Consider the following 21,211-nt stretch of genomic DNA (forward strand, 5'->3'; position numbering starts at 1 on the left):
CAGCCTGGGCAACATGGCGAAACCCCGTCTCTACTAAAAATACAAAAAATTAGCCGGGCTTGGTGGTGGGTGCCTGTAATCCTAGCTACTCAGGCAGCTGAGGCAGGGAAATCGCTGGAGCCCAGGAGGCAGAGGTTGCAGTGAGCCGAGATCGCGCCACTGCACTCCAGCCTGGGTGACAGAGCAAGACTCTGTCTCCAAAAAAACCCCAAAAACAAAAAAAGAATTGAGAGGAGAGGTAGTAGAGAGGAGGTTAGTCAGCCAGGTGCAAACTCTAACTCCACCTTACAATCTTTTTTTTTTTTTGTGAGACAGGGTCTCACTCTGTCACCCGGGCTGGAGTGCAGCGGCACGCTCTCGGCTCACTGCAAACTCCACCTCCTGGGTTCAAGCGATTCTCCTGCCTCAGACTCCCAAGTAGCTGGGATTACAGGTACCCGCCACCACACACGGCTAATTTTTTTGTATTTTTAGTAGAGACAGGGTTTTGCCATGTTGGCCAGGCTGGTCTCGAACTCCTGACCTCAGGTGATATGCCTGCCTCAGCCACCCAAAGTGCTGGGATTACAGGCGCGAGCCACCATGGCCGGCTAATTTTGTATTTTTAGTAAAGACGGGATTTCTCCATGTTGGCCAGGCTGGTCTCCAACTCCTGACATCAGGTGATCTGCCTGCCTCAGCCTCCCAAAGTGCTGGGATTACAGGCATGAGCCATTGCACCTTACAATCTTACAAGTTGTGTTACGTGTTACCACAAGCAAGTTCTGTGCCTCAGTCTTTCCATCTGTAAAATGGGACTCATCATGTAAAGCACCTTGGAGACTGCTAGCTGTGTAGGAAGCCTCGTTCTAACGTAGTGTTCCCACCTAGAAGGGCCTTACTGGCAGCTGGCGCTCTCCTGCTGTGCTCTCTGCACCTCCTGAGAGACCAGCAGGGACCGGCTCCGGGCTGAGACTGGGGCTGGAGTCCAGATGCACAGCGGACAGAAATGCGTAGGAGTCTGGGTTGCAGCTGCACAGACAACACACTAACTTTATTCACACTGGTACAAAAGTAGTTTTTTCTAGAAATGTTCTCTTGCGCCAGAAGGAGAGAGGTTGAGCAGCGCATGGTGGGAGGGTGGTGGGAGGAGGCTGGGCGTGAGGCCAGGGAGGGCAGAGCGCCCGAGTGTGAGTCAGAGGCAGGCCCGGGGCTGAGAAGCAGGGGGAGCCGGGTGTGGCGACCCTCTACCCCATTCTTCCATACTGGAGCATAGGGGGACACACACAGATGTTCGGGGAGCTCCCAGAACCCCAGGAGAGCTACAGGAGAGCCAGGCCAGGGAATGTAGGCAGGAGAAGGCTCTGGGTAGAATTGCTACCCATGTCCTTTCCTCTCCTCCTGGCTGCAGCACCCCCATGGGATGCCCTGGGCTCTGGGATGCCCCAGCTCTGGCATGCGTGAGGCTGGGCAGGTGTGCCCCTTCTGGCTTTCCCTTCCTGACTCTTCTAGGAAGAGCTGAGCATGCCCAAGAGGTGGCTGGTGGGGCAGTGAGGAGTGGGTACACAGAGATGCTCACACGGGCAAAGAGGGACAGAGGCTGGGCTGCCCGCCAAGGGGCCCCAGGGTCTCACTGGGGCAGAGCCTTGAGGATGGCATTCACTTCCTCCGCCACGGCTGTCAGGGCAAATTCAAACTGGTCCTGAGGAAGGGCAGTGGTAGGATGGTCATGGAGAGGGCTGACCTCTGCTCTGCCCTCAAGGTGGGGGGCTTTCGGTGGGGGGAGGGCCCTGGGCAGGTCCCCTGGGAGGAAGGGAGTCCTCCTGGAGGAGGCGCAGAAGCAGGTGGGAGAGGTTGGCAGCTGCTGCTTTCCCTGGGGTGGCCAAGAAGTGGGTGCTAGGGAAGGGTGGGAGCTGGGGTTGGGGCAGGAAGGCATGGTCACCTTAGAGCGGACAAGGCCAGGCCGCTGGTCACGGACATGCTCCAGGGTGGCAGCGATGTCAATCTCCTTCACTCCTGGAGATGGAGGTGGGGATGGGGCTGCTCAGGGGGTGTCCAGAGGAGGACAGGACCCAGAAAACCTGAGGCCTCCTGGAGGCGAAGAGCCTTGGAGGGCTGGGCAGAGCCTGGAGGTTGACAACCTGCTCCTTCTGAGCTCCCAGGACCCTGTGTGCTGGGGAGCCTCTAAAAAGGGCCTGGGGGCTGCGGGCACCGTGGGGAAGCTCCCTACCTTTTGCCATGCGGTTCAGGACCATGTCGATGAGGATGTAGGTGCCGGTCCTCCCCGCACCGTCACTGAAACAGGAGTTAGTGACAGGTTTAGCTTGAGATGCAGCAGAAAGGGGGAGGGACGGAGGAGGCCTGGGGGCCTGGGGGAGGGGAGGACACTGGGTGACCCGTTGGGGTTGGCTTGGAGAGGGACAGTGAGCCAAGGATGAAGGAAAGCTCATAGCACCTGCACGCTGGGACTTGGGCCTTGAGAGGGGAGTCTGTGACCTGTGGGTGTCACTTGGGCAATGGGACAACCAAAGAGGAGAGCCATGGCTCAGCCCAGAAGCAGAGGCAGCAGGAGGGAATTGGATGGGCCTCTCTATCCTTCAGCCAGCTTTTTGTGTATAGGGGGACAATGGTCAATATTTTCAACTTTGTGGGCCACATACAGTTTGTATCACATACTTTTCTTCTTTTTTCTTTACCCATTTAAAACTGTGAATGCCACGCTTAGGTCTTGGCCATTAAAAACAGGTGGTGTGCTGGATTTGGACTATGCCTGCAGTTTGCTAGCACCAAGGGGACAGGCAGGCAATGTGCACAGGAGACGCACACAGGGAGTGGGACCAGAGAGATGAATCTCCTCTCCACCCACCTGCAGTGCACGATGATGGGGCAGGAGCGGCCCCGGTAGCACTTGTTCACCTTCCTGCAACAAGAAATGGGTGTGAGGGCCAGTGGGCACCAGCAGAGAGGGAAAGGGAAGCTGAAACACATGACGTGGGCCTCTCTTTCTTCCTTTTCTCCCCACCTGCCCGGGGCAGAGAGGGAAGATGGTTGGAGAAAGGAGCCAGGGCTGGAGGCAAAGAACCAGAGCTGGTGTGGGTGGCACTGGGCTCGCCTTGTCACTTGCAAGCTAGGTGCCCAAGCTATGCACCTGGAACAACTGATTTAACCTCTTTGAGCCTCAGTTTTCTTACCTGTAAAATGGAGGATAGTAAGAAAAACCTCCTTAGGGTTCTTACAATGATCACATGAGATAACCCATGTAAAGAGCTAAGTGCTAGGTCTGGCACACAATAGGTGCTCAATACATGGTAGCAGGTGGCAACTATTAATGATAATACATCATCATATTAAGAGCCACTTCTGCCCAAGTCCAAGGGGATAGCTTTCTGGTGACTTCAAGGGTGCCAGTCTTGCCACATCCCTGCTCTGGCCCTCTGCCATTCTTTATGACCACCCAGGCTGTTTTCCTCCCGACTCAGGCTCCAGTGGTCCTTACCAGTTGTGACATCAGGCTGCCCTGGGCATAGTGTTCCCTGGGCCAGGGGAGGACAACCCCAACCCCTCAACTCGGGACATTGTGCTACTGCTTGTCTCCCTGGAGCAGTCTCACTTCAGCACAGGCATTCTGTGGCTGCGTTATATTCAGACTTGGGGTCCCCTTGGACCTCAGACCTTTCTCCACTGCCCCTGACCACAACTCAGTGAGGAGCAGGGGGCTTCTCCGTCTCTCAATGGACCCATCTAACCTGCCCTTGTCCTTTATGACCTTTCTGCTTTGGGAGTCACCTGCATACTCCTGATATCCCTGCAAGCCAGAACCAGGGAAGACCTTCTTAGGGGTTGTCAGATTGAAGTTTGGAACTTCACAGTCCTTCAGCTATAGGACCAGGTGACTTAGAATGGCTTCATAGGAGTCCACATGGTTTTCTAGCTCTTTGGCTGTTATGTCAGAGGGCTAGGGTAGAAGAGTAATCACAATAGTTGTTTTTGCTCATTTAATAATGATAATAGGCAGCATCTAGAATTAACTGAGCCCTTGCTATGTATCAGGCACTTACACTAGATTTTACATACTTTATCAAATCTTGCAACAGCCCTCTAAAGCAGGGGTCCCCAATCCCTGGGCCATGGACCAGTGTCAGTCTGTGGCCTGTTGGGAACCGAGCCGCATAGCAGGAGGCAAGCGAACATTACCACCTGAGCTCCGCCTCCTGTTAGATCAGCCATTGCAATAGATTCTCACAGAAGTGCGAACCCTATCATGACCTGCACATGTGAGGGATCTAGGTTGTGAGCTCCTTATGAGAATCTAATGCCTGATGATCTGAGGGGGAACAGTTTCATCCTCAAACCACCCCCTCTCCCAGCCGTGGAAAAACTGTCTTCCACAAAACCGGTCCCTGGTGCCAAAAAGGTTGGGAACTTCTGCTCTAAAGTATGTGTAATCATCCCCATCTCACAGGTAGCGGAGTGGAGGGAAGCCAAGGAACTTACTCAGGGTCACTTTCTTAGGGTCTCTTTTATTAATTTGTTTTCCTTCTAGGGGGGCTTGACCAAACTGCATTTATTTATTTATTTATTTATTTTGAGAGGGAGTCTGGCTCTGTTGCCCAGGTGGCAGTACAGTGGCATGGTCTCGTCTCACTGCAACTGCTGCCTCCCAGGTTTAAGAGATTCTCCTGCCTCAGCCTCCCGAGTAGCTGGGAGTACAGGCGCTCGCCACCCTGCCTGGCTAATTTTTGTATTTTTGGCAGAACAGGGTTTGACCATGTTGGCCAGTCTGGTCTTGAACTCCTGATCTCAAGTGATCCACCCACCTCGGCCTCCCAAAGTGCTGGGATTACAGGTGTGAACCACCGCGCCCGGCCCCGAACTGCATTTCTTAAGCAACAGTTTATTTGTTCTGGATGTCTAATGCCAACTGAGTTTACATAATTCCAGCCTAAAGCAATCTTTTAGCTTATCTGTGCAGCTTTAAAACAGATCCATGAACTAGTTCTACCAGGATTTTTTAAATATGGAAAAAGGAAATAGCTCTGATACCCTGGCACTGCTTTCAAGATGCCTGTGTCTCAGGCCTCAGGGACCCCAGTTAGAAACTGCTGTCCTGAGGTTCAGAAACTATACCCACGTCCCCACCCCCAGCTCTGCTCCTCTGTCCAGTACCTAGAGACATCAGGCCAGCTTGGCAAGGGACAGAGAACCAGGAGAAGGGTGCAGTGTGGGTGGGCCCCTGCCCTTGGTAGTGGGCTTCCCAAGTACCTGTCTGGGGCTAGGAAAAGCAGGGGACGCTGGAGGGCTGACCTGTCTTGGTGTCAGTGTTGGAAAAGGGTAAGTCCCTCAGGTAGCCCCTGTCTAGTCCCCACCTGCTCCACTGAGCCCCCCAGAATCCAGAGATCCTCCCACACTCCTTTCGACAGTCTTTGCCTCTTCCCTGTACCCCTTGCTCCCAGCTCGGGGTGGTCCCCGGGCCACATGTCCTGTCTGTCCATGCAGCAGCCACACCTGCCAATGATCACTTTTGTGACTATGCAACTGGAGTGAGAATACTAGCTGCAGATCACAAAAATGACACTGGCAGCTGTGAGGGAGAGAGAGAAAGAGGGAAGAAGGGAGAGGGAAGGACAGAGAGAGGAAAGACGGGCAGCGGGAGGGAGAGGGAGAGACGGACAGAGCAGCAGAGAGAAACTGGCAGACAGGGGAAGGAGGTGGAGAAAAACAGGGGAGAGGGCAGAGAGAAAGGAAGAGAAGCGCGGAGAGGGAGAAATGGAGAGAGGGAAAGGGTGAGGCAGAGACAGAGTGAGAGAGAGATGGGGAGAGAGAAGAGGAAGAAAGAGGAAAGGAAAAAGAATGAAAGACACAGAAAAAAGAGGCGAAGAGACGGAGAGGGATGAAGGAGGGATGGAGAGGGATGAAGGAGGGGAGACGGGCAGGCGGGAGTGAGAGACGGAGGGGGCAGCAAGGCAGCGCAGTGCAGGGCCTGGAGACAGCGGGGCAGGAGGGAACTGGAAGGAGAGAGGAAGCAGGGGTCCTGGAGAGGGAGGGGAGACAGAAAGCAGAGGGCCCTCTGGAGGAAGCAGGTGGAGGAGAAGGAGCCAGTACCGGGAGCGTGAGAGGGAGGGAGCAGAGCAGCAGCGGCCGGCGCGGAGCTGGCCCACGCGGGTGGTGGAGGCTCGGGGAAGGGCACAGCCGGAGCCTCAGGCCTGGTTTTAGGGGTGGGAGCGTGGGGTCTGGAGGGGGCGGCCAGAAGTCAGAGGCCGAGGCTCCAGGCCCGACCCGGGACTCCAGGCCGAGCGGCTGGCGGACCCCGGCTCCGCCCCCGCCCGTGCGGTCCCTCCAGGCGGGGGCGCCCGCGCTCACCTGCGGAAGTCCAGCAGGGGCCGCGTGGAGGCCGGTGTGCCCTCTGCCGGCCAGCTGAGGAAGTGGAACTGCGTGAGCGTGCGCGTCTCCTGGGTCTGCACGTTCTTCAGGTAGAAGCTCCGCACCAGAAAGTCCTCGCACCAGATGTGCTCCGACACCAGGTTCACCTGCCCGGCAGGGGCCCAGGCCTGAGCGCCGCGGGCTGCCCCAGTCCCCGCGTTGCGCGCGCTCTCCTCGCGACCTTCTCGGTCTCTCCAACCACCGCCCGGCCTCCCAGGCCGGTTCAAATTCTAAGTTCCAGCGGTCCCAGGAACCCTGGCTGCCTGTCACTTATCTACTGCTCAGGACCACTAGTAGCTTTTCCACCCAGACACAGCTATTGTGAGCCTCTCGAGGTCGGAGTTTCTCCTCCCTCTTCCTCGCAGGGTCTACCAGAGTATGAGTGCTACACGTGCCATAAACTTGGATGAAATTCTGTAGTATTCTTACTGGATTTTTTTCGTTAACCACCAGCAGGACCAATGAAAGGCTTTTTTAAAAAACCGTCATGTGCTTATTTGGTGGGGAAAAATTACTATTCAGGCTCATCTGGTGATGAGAAGCTTCTGCTGTGTTCTTAAGGTTTTTTTGTCTTAGTGGGGACTCACGTTCTCCCATTTGTCTGAAATATTTCTCTTTCCCCTGCTTGGCCTCTGCCCAGTTCCCCCTCCTTCTCCACCCCTCCACCTAGTCTCTCTCCTAATGAAAAAGTTTGTTTCTCTTTTACATTAGTAACATATGTAACGGGTGGTATGTCTTTCTTTGCTTTGGCCACCAGGAAACTCAGAGCTAAATTAGGCTCAATTAACGTAGGTCTTAATCTCAGTCTTTGGGTATCCTTATCTTCCCTGTCTAATATACACTTCGCTGTTAGCTTCTTACCTCGGTTTTGGTGGTTTTATAGTTTTATCTCTGTGCCTTTATCATAAGTCTCTATGAACGCTTTTTGACTCTAGACAGGACACACACACACACACATATGTATGTTCTGTAAACAGGACACACACATGTATATATGTGAATATATGGGTATGCATATATGTGTTTATATATATTCATATATGTATGAATCATGAGCAGGGCCAATAAAAGCCTTTTTAAAAAGACTGTTGAGTGCTCATTTGGTGAAGAAAACGTTACGAAAAGGCCATCATCTACTCTTCCCACATCCATTGTCCCCTTGCTGTGGGGCCCTGCTGACCTCATATACGTGGTAGAGGGAGGCACCCTCATCTGGCCAGTAGCGGTCACACTGCTTGACACCATCCTCCACCAGCGGGGTCAGCATGACGATGACGGTGCAGCCGCTCTCCCACACCATCTAGGGACAGAGACCCAGTTGAGCTCCACTCTAACCTCCCTGGGACCTCGCTGGCCACAAGGACCCCAGCGAAGCCCTCCCTTTAAGAGCCCACCTGCCAGAAGTCTGCGATGGTATGGGACAGCGGGCCCTGCGTGGCTATGTAGGCTGGCATCCGAGGGTCATGCTCAATCTGGAGGCAGGGAAGATACACCATGAGCCAGTGTGGGAAATGCCACTATGGACAGGCGTGGTCAGAGCAAGTGGGTCAGGGTCTGAGAAGGCTGGCAGTTCCCCCTTGCTAGGATATCAGGCCCCACCACTCCAGGGGGTTGGTGGGGTGGCAGGTGACCACGGGGAAATGGAGTGCATAGGGCCAGGATAATGATGGGGCAGAGGTGGGGGCTGGAGTCAGGGCCACTCACAATGGGGCTGGCATTGATGTAATCGCTCCGAGAAGGGCTGCTCTCCACCTTCAGTTTTATGCGGGCATGGTCATCTGCACAGACCCGACACCCCACCCCAGATGGCCCTCTGGTCATTGGCATCGCGGGACCTCTGCCACTCAGCCTGAGCCAGAAGCCCAACCCCTTACCCCAAGCCCTCCAGACCTTGCAGCAGAGAGAGGGCTGGGCCAGGTGGGCCAGCAGGGTTCACTCACAGGGCAGGAAGTCAGGATGCCGGTTCTTTTTGATGTTGCCCTCCCCCTGCGCGGTGGCACAGGTGTTTGGCTCTGCTTGGTAGGCACAGAGGGCCTGCCACTCCTTGGCAAGGCGGTCCCGGTTCCGCAGGTGATCCTCCATGTATGCCTGTGGGGGCACCACGGTCTGGCTCTGGCCCACACAGCCAGCCTGGCCTCTCTCACCATCCCATTCCTTCACCCACTCTGGGCCCAGGCCCTGTCCTGACCAGAATCATGTGTCCTGTGGAGATGTCCATGTTGGCTTGGGCCGGCTCCTCGCACCAGGACGGGGTGCTGCTGTGGGAGCTGGGGCTGGCCTGGGCTGCGTCACTGAACTGGGAGGACACACTGCTCACCCGTGAAGGCTCCGGCGGACCCTCTGCCCGGTTGAACAAGGACTTCGTGGCCATGTGCTGGCGGCACAGGTCCTGTGGAGGAAGAATCAGGTGAGGTCCAAGAGTCCCCTGAAACTTTTCAACAGGGCCCTGGGTTCAACTCTGGGCTCCTAGGCTTGCCCTTGACTGATTTTCAGTGGAACTCAGCTCCTCTGGGGTATGGTCTTCTGCCTGGCCCTGATCCTTTCCAGGGCTGTTTTGCTTGGGTGGTGCTTATGTCAACCTCAGACATGACAGAGCAGAATCCCAGAGCCCCAGAAGCACAGCACCAAGAAGAACCTTAGGCACTGTATGCTCCCAATTCCCATGCGTTCATAAAGGCCCCTACCATACTCCCTCCCACTGGGGCTTCTCCAGCCTCCACTGGACCTTCCCAGGGATGAGGGCTCACTCCCCATTCAGTTCCGACCCTTACTCCACACAAGACCCAGACTCCCAGGCCCCTTGCATTTCCTTTGCTCAATCAGCTTCTGGGGCTGCACACCTGGTACTCAAAGGTAGTGTCACCATGGGCCCCCTCAGGCCCCAGGGCTGCCAGGCGCTCCTTGTCTCGCTGCCGCGCATGCTGCCGCACACACAGAGCCACAGCCAGAGCCACCAGCAGCCCAGCCACACCTGCCAGGGCCACCAGAGTGAGCAGCACTGAGCGCATGGGAGAGGTGCTGTGCGCGGTTTGGGGAAGGACTGCAGCTGCCTCCTCCCTCTGTGGGAACAAGGCTAGAATCAAGGGAGGCAGTGGCATAGGGAGGTTTCAGAGCTGCTCCTCACCCCGGTCCCATGCCACACCCCCTGTTAGGACATCTCCTGGGGCAAAGCTGGGAGATTAGGGGTATGGTGGTACAGCCAGATGGGCTCAGATTCTCCTTCTCAATCCCCATCGGATCAACTCAACCACAGTGCAGTGCCAGAGGCCCCCACCAGGAGTGTTTGCATTTAAAAACGGACAGAGAACCCTAGGAATTGAATTGTAGAATGTGAGGCATCAGTGTTGGATGCAGAAGACAAAGATATTTTGAGTATAGGCTGGGCGTGGTGGCTCACACCTGTAATCTCAGCACTTTGGGGGGCCAAAGGTTGGCGGATCACCTGAGATCGGGAGTTCGAGACCAGCCTGGCCAACATGGTGAAACCCCATCTCTACTAAAAATACAAAAAAAAAAAAAATTTAGCCGGGTGTGGTGGCAGGCACCTGTAATCCCAGCTACTTGGGAGGCTGAGGCAGGAGAATCGCTTGAACCTGGCAGGTGGAGGTTGCAGTGAGCCGAGATCGAGCCACTGCACTCCAGCCTGGACAGCAAGAGTGAAACTCTGTCTCAGACAAACAAACAAAACATATTTTGAGTATAATGTCCTTTCTGTGCAAGGTGTTCCGTTGGAATTTGGAGACCGCGCTCCAGCAGACTAAGGGCGGCTCAACTAGTTCTCAGGCCTTTTTACTACAGAGGGCTTGTCCTGCAGGGAGGGGACACCTGCGCCATCTGCTGGTGAGAAAGAGAACTGCGGGGAGGGACTGCTTGGGCGAAGGCCGCCTCCAGCCTGCCGTGCCTACGGACACATGAGATTTCAGCTCCAGTTCTCCCCTCTGGTTTGCCTCCAGCTCTTGGGGACAACATCAGCCCTCTGGGGACTTGGACTGATTCTCCAGTTAGCGCATACCTGTCCCACTCCTGTCTGCAAGATTTGGAGCCCTGTCTGTGCTTCCAGTTCAGACTTCACCAGCCCTGCAGGGAGGACAAAGGTCAGGCTCGCTCCAGCCCCATGTGGTCTCCATCCTCTGTCTTGCTCTGCCAAGCAGCAGGCAGGGCCCATGTGGGCTGGGAACATTTCAAGGGGGCATCAGCAACAGGCCTGGATATATCCTCTTAGGAGTGGGGCTGGGGCCAAGCCTGGGATTGAGGTCGCAGAGATATTTACCTGCTTGTTGGGTCACATCAGCCAAAGACAGGTTCTGCTCATTGTGCCGGATGCGGAAGGTGAGGGCTGGTCCCACCACACTGCCAGATAGGAGCTATGTTACTGCCTTCTCCACCCCAGACCGCAGACTTCAAAAAAGAGGCCAGCTCTGGCCCTCTCCCCATTAGAGGATGGGGCTGGAGCAGATTGGGGATGCCCTACAGGGGCATCTGAGGCAAGGAAGATGCTGGGTGGGGCCAGCAACGGGCTGGGTGTGGCTGTACCTTCAGTACAGCTGGGAGCATCCCTGAGCTCAGAGCTTGTCTGCTCTTCCTCCCGCAGGCCCCTCCAGCCACCTCCTTGCTCAAGCTGCTTTCTAGATCTCGGCCACTGCCCTAGCAAGATGCCAGCCCCACCTGATGTTGATGAAGCTGCCTGAGGACATGTGCACATGCTCAGCCAGGATCTCCAGCAGCTTCACTCCTGCAGCCAGGCTCAGGGGCCTGGAGATGGGAGAAGGCAGAGGAAGGAAAGTGGGGCAACCCTCTCAGTCATTTTCTTAAAACAGGCCACTCCAGGGGTACAGAGCAGCCTGTCAATTCCCTGTCCCTGCACATCTGGATTTCTGCCCTCTGCTTCCGGCCAGGCAGGCCAGCCCAAATCCCAGCAGACCAGAAAGCTTCCCAGGATGCAGCCCTTACTTCTGATCAGTGACGATGTAGCCATATTCCTCCGCTGCTGGGTGGGCTGAGGGCTGTCCTGCCACCGTGGGCTGGCTCTGGCCCAGTGGGCTTTTCTTCTCTAGCAGGACAGGTGTCGCAGGGGGTCTGGCAGCTTTGGGAGGCTCAGAGGAGACAGGGCTTGGCACCTGCTGGACTTCACTGGAGGTGGGGCTGGCAGTGGGGTGTCCAGGCATGGGGGGTGTGCGGGCTGGAAGCTCTGCTGTGTCTCTGCCCTCCACCGGCCCCTCCATTGTCTGTTCAGAAGAGGGTGGAGGTGTGGCCTCTGGACAGTGCTGGGGGAAGGGGTACCCTGGACTCGGAGCTCTCCACAGTGGAGCTCAGGACCTGCTTTTCACTTTCTACCCCCAGGGACCACTGCAGTACTGGGTACAGAGAGGACACCAGAGCATCTGAGACAAGTAAGTGGATACATGAATGAATAAAGGATTGAATGATTGAAAATGGTCTGTACTAATCCACAGAATGGGGCTGGAGACAGAAAACCCCTGCAGCAAGAGAAGCTGGGGTGAGGGTAAAAGACAAACAGGCAGGCGATGGTTTCTAGACTTTTGTTTAGCCACAAAGTCTTAGAAATCCAACACATGGAACAGAAAGAAGCAGAGCTCCTCCTGCTACAGAAGCTCAGGAAGGGCTCTCTGCTCGAAACTTCCCTCCTCCCCTAGGAATCCTCAGAGCATGGTCTGAAACGATTGTAGTGAAAAGAGGAATGAATTAAGAATTCAGTTTTCTGGCTCCAGTTCTGCCATCAACTTGATGGGAGACCTTAGGCAATAACTTGTGGTCTCTGGGCCTTGGTTTCCCCCAAAATGAGGGGTGGGAGGATACAGATTCTGGGTCCTGAATTTGAAATTTAGGTTTGGCAAGGGGGCGTGCTGCCATGGGGTGATTATGAGTCAAGGAGGTGCTGGGGACTCACTTTCTTGATATCAGCTCCAACATTTACAACCCCTCCTGCGAGACAGGAAAAACAAGAGTCCGGAAAAATGGCCATGGCCAAGGTCTACACAACACAAGTGGGAGAAAGGGCCAGAGACCCTGAGCCTGGAACATTTGCTGTGGTCTTCATCTCAGTCAGTGACCAAGACCCTGTTACTGGTCTCATCCTAAGCCTGGCCTCATTCCTTTTTGCTTCCTCCTCCCAATTTACTGTTTTATTAACTCCTCCCTCTACCATTGGCCATCTCTCTCAAAGCTATTCTTTGTTCAGTTATTTCTCTACCCATCAATTACTGGCTTCTTCTTAGCACTGGCTATGCCCGTTTTTAGGCCCTCATTGTCACCAACCCATCCTTCCTGATGCCTCCTTTTCCCTGCTCACACCCTCTGTTGGCTGCTTTTTCCATTACTTCCACCATCTAGTCTTTTCCTGATCTAACTCCTAAGCTTGCCACCCTACCCCCTTGCTCCCTGCTTGCTGGCAATGACCCTATGTCTCAAAGGAACTCTTTCCCCTGAAGCCTGACTCTTCCTCTCCAGGCTACTCCAAGTGGTCTCGAGGCAGGGCAAGAGGCCTCCATGGAGCCGGGAGATATTGGTCCCTCCCTCTGCCTGGACACTTACCCGGATTTCTTCCTGCACCCTTGGGCAGTAGCTGCAGCAGGGTCAGGAGTGTGGAGAGCTGCTCAGGGGTCAGCTGACGCAGCTCTACCCCATAGCCCGCCAGCACAGCGGCCAGCCTCTGCAGAGCCGCATCTGCTGGGAGCCAGACACAGAGCTTAGGGCTGATTGCGCAGTGAACTTGAGGGATGCAGATGAGTGAGTGAGTGTGGGAGGGGACTAGCATGTTAAGAGAGTCTTCCCAGACACCAGGACACCAAGAGATGCCCTCCCTTTCCCAGCCCTTGTCCACACTTTGGGGGAAAGTTCTTCCTGGGACCCAGATCAAACTTCAGGACATCTTGACTCTCCACTGGAAGGAGAGTCACGTCAACTCCACTCCCCACCACTTCCCTAGTGCCTGGCATAGACCAGCTTGTCAGTAGACATTCCTTAAATGTATGAATGACTTTAAGGACAAGTTAACAAACGCATAGATTGTCAGGGAAGGGCCCCACCATGGTTCCCCCAAAGCAGCCCTCACAGGGAGGTGGATGCTGAGGACCTTGTTACCTGGCTGCACAGCTGGGGAAGCAGGCTTCTCTCCACGATCCCCTAGTCCTTCCTTCTCATAGCCCTCTGGGGAGTCCTCTGCCCGGCTGCTGCCCCCTTGCTCTGGCAGCCTTGGCACCCTGGCCCTGCTGGGTGCTGGCAACTCCTGGGCCAGATAGAGCAGCCCAGAGTCCTGAAAAAGCTGGGCAGGTGAAGGCCCTGGAAGGTCCCCGTAGGAGTGGCCAGGGTGGTCCCCAAATATGCCCTTGGAGGCAGTTCTGCTGAAGAGGGCAGGGGCTTCAGCCTTGGGCAGGGGGCCAACACTGACCATCCCTGGGGAGCCCTCTGAGACCCTGGAGCCATCACGGGAGCCAAACTGTGGAAAACCAGAGATCTGGGTAAGAGCAGAAGTCCGGGCTGAGGGACTGCGGTTGGGGTGGGACCAGAGTCAAGGACTTACCTGGTGGAACAGGTAGGGCTGCAGCAAGGCAGGTTCGTAACTCAGTGAAGGGTGGGGAGGCTGTGGGGGCAGCAGCAGGTGCTCCAAGAGAGGGGGGAGCAGCTCAGCCTGCAGAGGGGACAGAGAGGAGCTGGCCCCAGCTCCACCTTTGCCCACTGGTGGTTGTGGAAGCCGATGCTGGGCAGCAGGGGCGGAGCCAGTGGGGATGTCCTGTAAAAGCAGCTCTCCAGCAGGACCAGGTCTCTTGGGTGCCAAGCCAGACCTGTAGAGGAAAGCAAAGTGTGTGTGTTGGAGCGGGGGAAAGGGCATAGAGAGCCTGCAAGGCAGAACTATTCGGGGCCAGGCAGGCTCAGCGGTTAAGAGCAGGCCTGACCTCTTTAGAAACTGAGTGACCTCAGGGGAAGAGAGATGGGCTGGGTGGGAATGGGGAGGGACCAGAGGGCCAAGCTGAGGGCAGAGGTATCTGCCTCCCTGGTGAGCATGGCTGAGTCTCTGAAACAACTGCAAAGGCTAGGTAATCGTGAGGCTGGGGATGGAGAAGGGGCAAACAGGAGCAGGGGAAGGCAACCAGGAATTTCTCTAGATGAACTGTGGCTGCAGCTGTCCCCGTTGCCCCTGTGTGCCATGTCCCCACACCTGGCTCTCCAAGTATATGTCCAAATATTCAGGACTGCTCCTCCACCCCCCACCACTATGCCATCTTCATCCTGGTATCATCATCTGAGCTCCCTAAACCTCATTTACTTTCCTCTGCTTTGCAGTCTGAATGATGCCTTTAGAGGCCCTAACCACAAAAAGATGATGGTGGCTCCTGTCATATAGAAATTCACATAGTAATGAAATGGAATATTGAACAACTTCAGTCCAACAGCATTCTAATTTCTCCCATGATGACTACATTGATGCTTCTTTTAAAGTAGCCAATGTCAATGTTCTTCAAAACATTCAAAAAATGCCCCTGTTTTTCTGGATCCCTAGAGATGAGCTCAGCTCCTCTTGGTCATGTGAGCATGTCAGAGAGTGACCATTCCTGCACCTCTTTACCTGTGCCCCAGCATGCTGGCCTTGGTGCCCACTTCCTTCCCCTTCTCTCCATCAATTAGGACAACCACAGATGCATCAGCCTTACCATTGCTAGAGTTGTAGAGAAAGGCTGCCTACCTGTCCCTTGGATGGGGCTCTGGGGGGCGAAGCCTGGGGATGCGCTCCATCTCCTGAGAGATCACATACTGGGTGAGGTCATCGTGCCAGGACAATCCTGTCAGGAAAGAGGACAGCGTAAGTTGGTTCAGGAGTCTGGGGATCCAGTAACGGGGACCACTGGGGATCAGAACTGTACCCTCTGCCCTGCAGCTCATGGGGTTTGTCAGAGTAGAGGGACAAACTCAGTGGGTGATCTGAGCTGTCTTCTTCCCACCCTCAGGTACAGCTATTGGAGCCAGACCACCTGGGTTTGAATCCTGCCCTTGCTACTGATGAATTATGTAACCTTGGGCAAGTTGCTGAACCTCTCCAAGCCTCAATTCCCTCATCAATAAAATGGGGATTTATACCTCCTAGGATTGTTATTATCATTAAAATAACACATATATATATCAAATGGTTAGAATAGTGCCTGTCATGTAGTGAACTTTTAACAAATGCTATTACCATAATTATTATTACTATTGTTATTATTCTTTGTGTTGACCCTGAACCTCAACTTTCTGTTTGTAAAGTGGAAACGATACATATTTCAGGGGGCTGTTGTGAAGATCAAGTGTGATCAGGGCAATCAAAGTGCTTAGAAAACTGTAAAGCACAATCCACATGTTTTAAACATGTATCATCATCTTCATTGTCGTCATCATCATCATCATCATCACCATTATCATCATCATCTTATTCATAGACAGCTCTCCTGTTTGACTCTTTCCCCCAAAAAAACTCTGCTCTCAGGAAAGTTCAGTCACTTATTCTAAAGGAATAATTTCCCACTTTTCACCCTCATTTTTTCTTCTCTAGTTCTGGATTTAAAATCTGTGCTGCTCTTAACTTGTATTCTGGTATCTACCAACATCCACACCTGCCTCCTTGCTTATTCACATTAGATGAGCTGTCTGTGTTCCTATTTAAAGCCAGTTCCTCTGAGCACTAGATTTCATCCCCTCTCACCTATTCAGGAACATTCTCCTTGCAATTCTCTCTTCTTTCCTACATAATTTCCTTTGCTCTCTACTGAATTATTCCCATTATTCCCATGCAAACAATATGCAATTTCTTCCATCTTAAGAAAAATACTGGTTGATCCCACTTTCTTCTCTAGGGATCACTCCATATCTTTGCAGCAAGACTTCTAGAAAAAGTTGTCTATACTGACTGTATCCAATTCCTTTCTTTCTATTCCCTCTTAATCCACTTTATTCAGGATTTTATTCCCAACTATTCTACCAAAGCTGCTCTCATCAAGAGCAGCTTTGTCTGCTGTCCAAATCTAGTGGTCAATTTTCATATCTTATTTTACTTATCCTGTAATCATCATTTGACACTGTTGGTCACTCCTCCTCCTTGATACACTTTCTCCTGGCTTCTGGGACACTGAACACTGTTGTTTTTAATCCTACTCCACTGGCTTCCCCTTCTCAGTCTCCCTGAGAGGAAGTTGATAGTTCCTCTCTTTATCCTGGTCCTCATTTTTTTTTTTTTTTTGAGATGGAGTCTAGCTCTATCACCCAGGCTGGAGTGCAGTGGTGCGATCTCGGCTCACCACAACCTCTGCCTCCCAGGTTCAAGTGATTCTCCTACCTCAGCCTCCTGAGTAGCTGGGATTACAGGTGCTCGCCACCATGCCTGGCTAATTTTTGTATTTTTTGTAGAGACAAGGTTTCACCATGTTGGTCAGGCTGGTCTCGAACTCCTGAGCTCGTGACCTGCCTGCCCCAGCCTCCTAAAGTATTGGGATTATAGGTGTGAGCCACTACACCTGGCGTGGTCCTTTTAATAGAAGAATTATCTAGGACTTGATCCTTGGTCTTCTTCATAGACACTCAATCTTTTGGTTATCTCATCCACCTCATGGGTGTAATTACCATCTATATGCCAAAGAATTCCAAATTTATATCTCCAGGTGAGAACTCTGTCTCTCAGAATCCAGTCTCATGTACTCAACTTCCTGCTTCACTTGAGTAGACATCTTAAACTCAACATATTCAAAGCTGAACACCCCCACCAAGTTGATCCATTTGCAAGTTTCCACATTATAATTAGTGACATCTCCACTGATTCAGTTATTCAATAAATAAAACCTTTGACTCCTGGCTGAGCGCGGTTGCTCACACCTGTAATCCCAGTACTTTGGGAGGCCCAGACAGATGGATCACTTGAGGTTAGGAGCTCAAGACCAGCCTGGACAACATGGTGAAACCCTGTCTCTACTAAAAATACAAAAATTAGCCAGGCATGGTGGCACGCACATGTAATGTCAGCTACTTGGGAGGCTGAGGCAGGAGAATCACTTGAACCTGGGAGGTGGAGGTTCCAGTGAGCAAGAGATTGCATCACTGCACTCCAGCCTGGGTGACACAGCAAGACTCTGTCTCAAACAACAACAACAACAATCAACAAACAAAAAAAAACCCAAAAAAACTTTGACTCCTCTCTTTATAACCATATCCAATATTTCACGAAATAATGCTGACTACCTTAAAAATAAATGCAGAATTCTGTCATCCTTCATTCCTTCCCTGCAATCACCTTGGCCCCATCCACGTTCATCTCTTATCTGAGTTATTGTGGTAGTTTTTGTTTGTTTGTTTTAGTAAAGTGAAAGCAGTTTATTAGAGAAGTGAAGAAACAAAAGAATGGCACTCCATAGACAGAGCAACCTATTGTGGTGGTTTTTAGTGGTCCCCCTCACCAACTCTTGACTCCATCTATTCTAGTCTCACTACAGCAGCAAAAGTGATGCTTGTCAAGTGTAAGTCAGATCATGTGCCCCCAAGCTCCAAATCTTGTAATAGTTTCCTTCTTTACTCAGAGTAAAGCTAATGTCCATACATTCCCCTATGAGGCCCTAAAGTGATCCACATCCCTTCCCCCATTACCTACCTGACTGCACCTTCTACTCTTCCTCTCCATCAGTCTTCTACAGTCCCCTGGCCTCCATGGTGCTCTTCAGAATTGTGCTTTTGTCCTAACTGTTTGGTCTGCCTGAAATACTCTTCCCCTAGATAATCTTCTGACAAACTCCCCTACCTCCTTAAAAAGTCTGTTCAGATTTCATAGTCTCAATAATGTCCACCTTGACCACCTGATTTCCTCATTTAATACTGTAGCTTTCTACCTCACCATTTTGATCACTTTATCCTGCTATAATATTCCATGCTATTTATCATCTTCTAAGACACTATGTATTTTCTAACTTTTATAGCGTGTTTCCTCCCCTTATCCCCCAAACAGAAACTCCAGTAAGCAGAGATCTTTGTTTTATTCCCTGATACATTCCAAATACCTAAAACTATGCCTGCTACATAGTAAGTACTCAATAAATACTTGTTGAATGAGGAATTGGGTGAGTGGAATATTATCCTGGCTGAGGATTCCAGAGTTCTTGGCTCTGTAGCACTCAGACAATGCCAGTGAGAGGAACTGGTCCTAAGGAGATGGAAGCTGGCCTTTTCCAGTGACTTCTTCTAGAAGGCTCCTCTGGGCTTCTCCAGAGAGTCCAAATGTGAATAGCCCATCTCTAGGGTTCCACCTCTTACTCTAGCAAGATATGGGAAGGTGAGGCTCCAGCAGTGGGGGTGATAGGAATATTCCTTGAAGAGAAATCTTCTTCCCCACCCATAACTAACCAAGTTCCAATCTCTCTCCTCCAGTGCACCCAGACCTTACCTTGGGACATGAGTTGTCGGAGCACACCTTGTAAGCGTTGGAGAACTGGGGAGGTGACTTGCAAAAGGGGCCGGGCCTGCCCCACTCCCACCTGGCACTGCCCAAACAAGCCATCTAAGGGCACAAAAGTGGTGTCAGCAGGGGGCTTGAATAAGAGGCCTTCCAAAGTCCAGGTTGCAAATGGACTGTACTCTCTTCACCTCCTCCCCTACCTCTCCTCCTCCAGGCAAGTCTTCCTTCTTCTCAAGCCCAGTAGCCCTCTTCCTTTCTGGGCCTTCTCTCCCCTTCTTGTTTTTTATTGCCCCTCTCCCCCCGATCTTGTGAGTTCTATGCTTGGGCCTCACTCACCCTGAATACAGACTTCCAGGTGAGAGCAGAGCCTGCGGTCAAATAGACAGCCTGTAGAGGAACAGGTGAGCAGAGGCTCAGACACCCACTCACAGAGAATGGGCAGATGGGTGGACAGGCTGGGAATGGGAGAAGCAGATGCAATTTATTCTTTCATTCTAAAGAAGGCCTTAAGCTGGGAGGAGAGTAGGAATCAGGCCTGAATTTCTTAAAAGGAAGCATGGGATCTTGTTTTGGATTTTAAGAATTTGTGAGTCTGTATCCTTAAAAGCCTCTGTTTGCTTAACTGAGTGATAGGGAAGAAACCTTCCAGGTGCAGGGAGAGAGATTCATAGAATTACTGCAGGAGAGGTTTTGGCCAAATTCTGAAAGAGGAATTTCCTTCCCAAATATGGAAAAGCATCCTATAATGGCCTGGAACTCAGAAGAGGTTCTAGCACACTTCCCCCGGTCGGGGGAAAGAGGGCATGGGTGGGGCTGGGGAGGGTGTCTCTTAGGCATCTCTCCTCGCGCTGTCCCGAGCCGCCGGCGCTGTCCGCGGTGCTGAAGCTCTGAGTCTGGCGCCGCCAAGGGCTCGCCTTGGAGGCGGTTACCAGAGAGGAAGGGGTCACAGAGCGAGGACTCTCCACTAGACCTGAGCCCTCTGTTCTATTCTGCCAACCCACAGCGTCACAGGAAGTACTCTGCCTCTCGGGCCTCCAAGCCCGGGTGGGGAAAGAGGGCGCCAGGCGGCGAGGCTGCGCCCCTTCCCCCACGCGCCACCCTCCTATCCCCCACCCCCTGCCCGTGAGTCAGCGCTGACTGTCTCTGTCCGCACAGATGTGAGTCAGCACCAGGCCTGGCTGTGGGGAGGGGGACAAGAGAGGACCCTCCCCTCTTCATCCTCTTCTGCCCCCTCCCCGTGCTGTCCCCCGTTACAGGAGATCAGATCGCTGCAATCAGCTTCTCTAGGCTTACGGAGAAACCCTGGCCTCTCTCTCTGCCCAGCTGGGACTCTATGTCTGCGGCCCAGGCTTCCACTGCCCAGAGATCACCGTTCCCTCATTCTCCCCGCCACCTCCCCTTCCCATTCCTCAGCGCCTGTCACCACCTCCCAGGCGCCTCGGAGCAAGTGGCTTCTCCTGTGGTCTCGCAGCCGGTCTCTAAGTCCCTCTGCCCACATGCACCCCGTGTCCTTCTCCCGAACGTGCAATTTTCCCCAGAGCCCAATTCTCTTAGGTCCCGCCCCCGTATTCCCAGCCCCACCTCCAGGCCTACGCCCCTTTCCTCCGAGACGCCCTCTCACCTTCCTCATCTCGCATGCCTCCCCCAACCCATATTCTCCCCGAGCTTCATGACATTTCACCCTCACCCCCACCGAGTTTCGCTCCAGGCCCCAAGCTGCTCCCCGCCCCCCACCACCCGCCAGCCCAAGTTTCCTCCTGACCATGGGCACTAACGGCGCTGCAGCCCCCCGGGCGGCTGCTCAGCAGCAGGAGGCAGAGGAGCAGCCGGAGACCCCCGGATCCCCCGAGACCCCCAGGCCGCCGCGGGCGCCGCATCCTTCCGAGCTCCGGGCGCTCGCTCCCGGGCCGGAGCCGCAGCGACGCTGGCGGGAGCCTGCCAGAGGGGCCGAGGCGGGGCTTGCCGCTCCCCACCTCCCTACGAGGCGGGGTCTACATGCCCCTCTCGCTGCAACGCGGCCAACCGCAGGCGGGTGCTGACGACACCTCCACCCCCGGCTCGTAAGCTAATTTGCGTCACATATGGCGTAAGAGCCCTGTCGGAGCGGGGGACCTACCTAGCCCATCCCTCCTCCATCAAATAGTAGGCGCCTCGCTAGAATTCCCACTTGGCCCCATCCCTGTAGCCCTCTTCTAGGATCACCTCTGTCTCCCCGCCCCAGGGTGGGTGAAAAGGGTTAAGTTGAGTGGGGGGCCAGGAAAGATAGGTGGGTCCAGAACGATAAACCCGAAGACAAGAAGCAGAAAAGTGGGTAGAATAAGTACTCTTACTCATTGTCATTGAAGGTACTGTTCTCTTCCTTAAGAAAAAATGGTTAGGCATGCCTAG

General features: G+C 53.5%; 1 protein-coding gene across 3 annotated transcripts; it reads right to left on the bottom strand.

The window, feature by feature from the left end:
• Positions 1-1,005: 1,005 nt before the first annotated feature.
• On the bottom strand, positions 1,006-20,780 carry PTPRN (protein tyrosine phosphatase receptor type N). 3 transcript variants are annotated; one of them, XM_016950560.3, is made up of 23 exons: positions 20,586-20,780; positions 19,160-19,210; positions 18,812-18,925; positions 15,101-15,197; positions 13,940-14,201; positions 13,501-13,855; positions 12,952-13,083; positions 12,308-12,342; positions 11,350-11,624; positions 11,065-11,151; positions 10,670-10,749; positions 10,412-10,476; positions 9,240-9,458; positions 8,588-8,788; positions 8,340-8,487; positions 8,104-8,177; positions 7,794-7,871; positions 7,580-7,699; positions 6,340-6,506; positions 2,846-2,899; positions 2,210-2,274; positions 1,922-1,995; positions 1,006-1,681 (listed from the first exon to the last, which is right to left on the bottom strand). In XM_016950560.3, exons 1-23 carry the CDS (start codon positions 20,698-20,700, stop codon positions 1,610-1,612), a joined length of 2,940 nt encoding a protein of 979 aa, XP_016806049.1. In that variant the 5' UTR covers positions 20,701-20,780; the 3' UTR covers positions 1,006-1,609. The 3 variants fall into 3 exon arrangements, with proteins under 3 accessions (XP_016806049.1, XP_063646864.1, XP_016806051.1); XM_063790794.1 differs by lacking the exon at positions 20,586-20,780 and adding an exon at positions 20,250-20,338; XM_016950562.3 differs by lacking the exon at positions 11,065-11,151.
• Positions 20,781-21,211: the final 431 nt, after the last annotated feature.

Source organism: Pan troglodytes, chromosome 13 (genome assembly GCF_028858775.2).
Source record: "Pan troglodytes isolate AG18354 chromosome 13, NHGRI_mPanTro3-v2.0_pri, whole genome shotgun sequence".
NCBI classification, from domain to species: Eukaryota; Metazoa; Chordata; class Mammalia; order Primates; family Hominidae; genus Pan; species Pan troglodytes.